This window comes from Poeciliopsis prolifica, unplaced genomic scaffold (assembly GCF_027474105.1).
Source record: "Poeciliopsis prolifica strain line A6 unplaced genomic scaffold, Auburn_PproV2 SCAFFOLD207, whole genome shotgun sequence".
NCBI lineage: Eukaryota > Metazoa > Chordata > Actinopteri > Cyprinodontiformes > Poeciliidae > Poeciliopsis > Poeciliopsis prolifica.
In genome coordinates this window covers 136501-142500 of record NW_026562582.1, presented here as the reverse complement: position 1 = coordinate 142500, position 6000 = coordinate 136501, and the positions used below count along the sequence as shown (strand labels likewise).

At 43.2% G+C, this 6000-nt stretch overlaps 1 protein-coding gene across 1 annotated transcript in view; it reads left to right on the top strand.

Moving 5' to 3' along the window:
* The window catches only part of LOC129356900 (receptor-type tyrosine-protein phosphatase mu-like), a gene marked incomplete at its 5' end in the record, with an annotated part of 39419 nt that overhangs the window by 31814 nt on the left and 1605 nt on the right, over nt 1-6000 (top strand). Inside the window, 5 exon segments of the mRNA XM_055026440.1 lie at nt 1750-1899; nt 2451-2624; nt 2702-2833; nt 2903-3028; nt 3257-3420. Coding sequence (XP_054882415.1) covers nt 1750-1899; nt 2451-2624; nt 2702-2833; nt 2903-3028; nt 3257-3420 — 746 coding nt within the window.

Sequence of the window (6000 nt, the reverse complement as noted above, 5' to 3'; positions counted from 1 at the left end):
AGCTGCAGATCTAGAGTTATTGCCCGTATTCCTGAGAGGCTGACAGTGGAAACCATTACAGCTCTTCCAGTATTTCACTGTAATTTATGGCTTTGCTGCTAATATAGTCTTGATATCTCTTCTTATTATTGCTGTTGTGCAATATGAAGTAAAAATAGACGGCGTCTGCTATCAGAAATGCTCAGAGTCTGAGTTCAGTTCAGCAGCAGAACTGCAGAATATTAACTCAGTGTGAAGTGAATTTGATCTGAACTTTGAAAAGTTTCTTTAAACAGAACATTTCAGAACCAGAGGACTAAAAATCTGAGAAGCTTTGATTCCAGCAGCAGGTCTGATGACAAACCAGCAGTCCAGAAGGTTCTGACTAGAACCAGGAGGATGGAGACACATACTGCTTCTGGACCTCCTGGTTCTGGACCAACTGGTTCTGGACCTCCTGGTTCTGGACCAACTGGTTCTGGACCTACTGGTTCTGCACCTACTGGTTCTACTGGACCTACAGGTTCTGGACCAACAGGTTCTAGACCTACTGGTTCTGGACCAACTGGTTCTGGACCTACTGGTTCTGGACCAACTGGTTCTGGACCAACTGGTTCTAGACCTACTGGTTCTGGACCTACTTCTTCTGGACCTACTGGTTCTAGACCTACTGGTTCTGGACCAACTGGTTCTAGACCTACTGGGTCTACTGGACCTACAGGTTCTGGACCAACTGGTTCTGGACCAACTGGTTCTGGACCAACTGGTTCTGGACCTACTGGTTCTGGACCTACTGGTTCTGCACCAACTGGTTCTAGACCTACTGGTTCTGGACCTACTGGTTCTCTCTCAAACAACAATCTTTTATTTAATGCCTTTTCATGTGAACACACTGTAAGAACTACAGAACATAAATAAAATACATTAATAACTCAAACAGTGTTGTTTTCACATTTTACTTTAACATATAAATCATTTTTCTAACATTCTGTGATTAAACCTGTCATAAAGTGCAACATATTAACTATTAACGGTTAATTAACGAATATTAGTGCCGTATAATAATACAACCGTCACACCCAAAGCAAATTACGTTTTACAGTAAAACTAAATATATATTTACATATTAAAAACTCTCACCTTGTTCCCCATCAACCAAGCGCCACCAACTGACTGTCTACACCCTAATCTGAACCACACCTTCATTAGCTTTACTCCACCTGAGCGCTCTCTCTTTCTGCGTAATGACCAGCAGTTAATTGTCAGTTAATTGTCAGTTAATTGTCTAACGTTGACGTCACTTCACCACTCTTCCGTTTCAAACCCTTTCAAAATAAAAGCATTAATTCTTATGTTAAATACTCGTTTTTAAATGAGGAAACACAAAATACTAATAAGGTCATTTACACTGGTTTCTGAATCAATATATTCATTTATATTGATGACGATTTTTATGGCGAAAATCAACAAAATGTAAATGTATTTTTCGGAATTCTGATGTTGAACTGCCTTGTTGCCCTGGGCTCTGACCTTTGACCTCTGTCACTGACCCACTCTCATCACCCTCATCTTCCTCACTCTGAGCTCAATGAGGAAGATGAAGCTCCTCAGGTTCTTCATCTCCTGCAGTCCTCCAGCTGACAGGAAGTGACAGCAGCATAACATCCCGGCCTTCCTCCTTCTCCTCTTCCTCCTGTGGACATAAATCATGGCTGACGTGACATTTCTCATCCTGTTGCCCTGATGCCGTCTGTCCCTCTTTGTCCACAGGAGCAGTACGTCTTCATCCATGACGCCATCTTGGAGGCGTGTCTCTGTGGGAACACCGCTGTTCCGGCCAATCAGCTGCGTTCGCTTTACTACGAGATGAACCGATTGGACCCCCAGACCAACTCCTGCCAGATCAAGGAGGAGTTCAGGGTACGGCCAGCAGGGGGCAGCGCCACCAGCACATGATTAGGACTGGAGGATCATGGGAAAAAAATCACATCAGATATCCAGAAAGCATAAAAAACAAATATAGAACATTTTCCTAAAAAATCCAGATTAAACACATTTATGTATTGATGACGTCATCTATCGTTATCATTATTATTATTATTATTATTAAATAAAATGACATTATAGCCAACCTGGTTATGAAAACATGATATTGGCCATAACAGTCTAATACCTGGTTATATTACTTAACATTGTACAAATCAAATGTTAAGAATTAAATATAAAAACACATTTAAATTCTATTTTTAAGAAGAAAATATTTTTTGTAAAAATTTTTTTCTTTTGAAAGTTCAGATTCCAGTAAATCTACGATTCATTATTGTTGTTATAAATAATAATAAAAATTTTTTGAAGTAAATCTTAAAGTTTTTCTCTGCTCGTCCTTAAAGTCCAGAATATTTTGCTCTGAATCCGTTTCATGTTTTCTTTCCAACCTTCTCATCCAACATGGCTTCCGTCTGCACTCTCAGACCCTCAACATGGTGACGCCCACCCTGCGCGTGGAGGACTGCAGCATCGCGCTGTTGCCCAGGAACCACGAGAAGAACCGCTGCATGGACGTCCTGCCGCCGGACCGCTGCCTGCCCTTCCTCATCACCATCGACGGCGAGAGCTCCAACTACATCAACGCCGCGCTCATGGACGTACGTCACACTACAGTAGAGCTAACCCCAGCAGGGTTCTGCCGCGTGACCTCACTTCCTGCATCGGTGTCTTGCAGAGCTACAAGCAGCCGTCGGCCTTCATCGTTACCCAGCATCCTTTGCCCAACACGGTGAAGGACTTCTGGCGCCTGGTTCTAGACTACCACTGCACGTCCATCGTGATGCTGAATGACGTGGACCCCGCCCAGGTGAGGTCACAGGTCAGTGGTGAGCAGCGAGCAACGCAGTTTGGCAGCTGATGGACGTCTCTGTCTCAGCTGTGTCCCCAGTACTGGCCGGAGAACGGCGTCCACCGCCTCGGCTCGCTGCAGGTAGAGTTTGTCTCTGCGGACCTGGAGGAAGACGTCATCAGCCGCATCTTCAGGATCTACAACACCGCCAGGGTGCGTTTCATGATCACACCTTCAGCTCCCGGGTCTGGAGCCTACAGTCTCCCAGCTGCCCTGAACGCCTCATAGACTTCATAGACTTGTGCTTTCCTTTTTAAAAACCTTCCTGTTAAACTCCTGCTAACCTTGTGAGAACTTCCTTCCTTTGATCCAGCTCTCCACCCGCCTCTCAGGGTGCGTTTGGTTTAAAGCCTGTCCCCGTCTCCTCCTGTCCCCCTCCAGCCGCAGGACGGGTACCGCATGGTGCAGCAGTTCCAGTTCCTGGGTTGGCCCATGTACCGGGACACACCCGTCTCCAAGCGCTCCTTCCTGAAGCTTGTCCACCAGGTGGACAAATGGCAGGACGAGTACGATGGCGGCGAGGGACGCACCGTGGTCCACTGCCTGTGAGGCTGCACACAGTACTACTCCCAGTTCGACCCAGTACTACTCCCAGTACTATTCCCAGTACTACCCAGTACTACTTGTGGGTTAGGTTCTTAGGTATTTGCAGTGAACAAGATGGTTTGTCTGTCAGGATCCAGGAAGGAGGAAATGAGAATTTTTATTTTCTTTTGAAATCTGTGATTTATTTTCACCGTTAGGAAGGATTTTCACTCCCAGCTTGAATTTCATCTTCTCTCTTTTATTTACTTCAGCTCACAGTGTTAACAGATACTGTTAATCTGCACCTTAGTCGTATCTTTTGGGTCTGATACTGCCTCTAGTGGCGAGGGGTGGAAACACAACTAATCTATTTACATTATTAAATCAGAATAGCACAAAGTCTTTATTATTAAATATTAATTACAGCATTACTGGAACCGTAAAAGTCCAATTATCTTATAAAACACCATATTTGTTCATTTTCTTAAAGATGTATAGATAATTAAATGATAATGTAAATAATATCTATACATTTCCATCAATTATAGGAGGAACAAAAGAAATAAGGAGACATGAAAAACAACATGATCAACTATTATAAAATACAATTTACAATGTTTATATCAGAAATTTATTTGAGCAAAACGAAATAAACAAATGAATTAGGTGCAGAAGAAACAACAACCCAGGTTGTTAAACAGATACAAGCAATAATTCACATTTTTTTTTTACTGTGGCATCTATGTTATTCTGAGACTTTTTGTTGGTAGAGTCTTATATAGGGGAAAATTATGGTTAAACAATTTAGTGTTCCAAGGTGAAAAAGTTTTTTTGACTGTAAAACAATAAAATAAAACTCATTCATAGAATCACATGGTCAACAATTTGTGCATCGAGTAAAACATTTTGGATGCTGAAGGTAAATGTTACCATTTAGTTTGGCTAAGGATAATTATTCCACTGTCAACAAATGACGTCTAATAGACGTTCTGTAGTTACCAGAGGAAAACATCGACGCCTTCATGAACTCAAACTATTACCTCCTATTTTACCTGCCAGTGAAAGTTTTATGAAAAGATTCTCTGTTAGTCTGCAGCTCATGAGACCAAACCAGCTGAAAACACAATAAGTTAAAACTTGAGATGAGTTAAAACTCAAGTTAAATGTTAAGTTTTAACATTTTAACTCAACAACCTCCAGTTGGGTAACCCAAGAACACGATATCTCCTTCAACAATAGTCTCTGAAAACATTCCTGAAAAATAGAGCAAAACTGAGCTGACTGTCACAACATATTTAAAACTGACCACAGTTCCAACAGGTTGGTCATCGAGTCAAACTGGAACCACTTCAGGTTTTATCTCATTTCATTTGCTCTACTTCCTAAAGGACATAAGAACACATGGCATTTTGTGAGCGGCTTTATCTTTACGGCTCCAGTAATGGCAGAATGAGACTCACCGCGGTCGTCCCGCCCCTTCCTGTTTGCTGCAGCGAACTGACCTGCTCTCTTGAGCAGCACTGAACTCAGGCCTACGTCACTCTAAAGCAATACTACAAAATAAAAGACTGAAATGTCAGCACATTTTACACAACTTCTGACTGTACTACACTGTACTACGCAGTACTACACTGTACTATGCAGTACTACACGGTACTACGCAGTACTACACTGTACTACGCAGTACTACAGGTACTACGCAGTACTACACTGTACTACGCAGTACTACACTGTACTACGCAGTACTACACTGTACTACGCAGTACTACAGGGTACTACGCAGTACTACACTGTACTACGCAGTACTACACTGTACTACGCAGTACTACACTGTACTACGCAGTACTACACTGTACTACGCAGTACTACATGGTACTACGCAGTACTACACTGTACTACGCAGTACTACACTGTACTACGCAGTACTACACTGTACTACGCAGTACTACACGGTACTACGCAGTACTACACGGTACTACGCAGTACTACACTGTACTACGCAGTACTACAGGGTACTACGCAGTACTACAGGGTACTACGCAGTACTACAGGGTACTACGCAGTACTACAGGGTACTACGCAGTACTACACTGTACTACGCAGTACTACAGGGTACTACGCAGTACTACACTGTACTACGCAGTACTACAGGGTACTACGCAGTACTACAGGGTACTACGCAGTACTACAGGGTACTACGCAGTACTACACTGTACTACGCAGTACTACACTGTACTACGCAGTACTACAGGGTACTACGCAGTACTACAGGGTACAGTACTACAGGGTACTACGCAGTACTACACGGTACTACGCAGTACTACAGGGTACTACGCAGTACTACACGGTACTACGCAGTACTACAGGGTACTACGCAGTACTACACGGTACTACGCAGTACTACAGGGTACTACGCAGTACTACACGGTACTACGCAGTACTACAGGGTACTACGCAGTACTACAGGGTACTACGCAGTACTACACGGTACTACGCAGTACTACACTGTACTACGCAGTACTACACGGTACTACACGGTACTACGCAGTACTACACGGTACTACGCAGTACTACACGGTACTACGCAGTACTACAGGGTA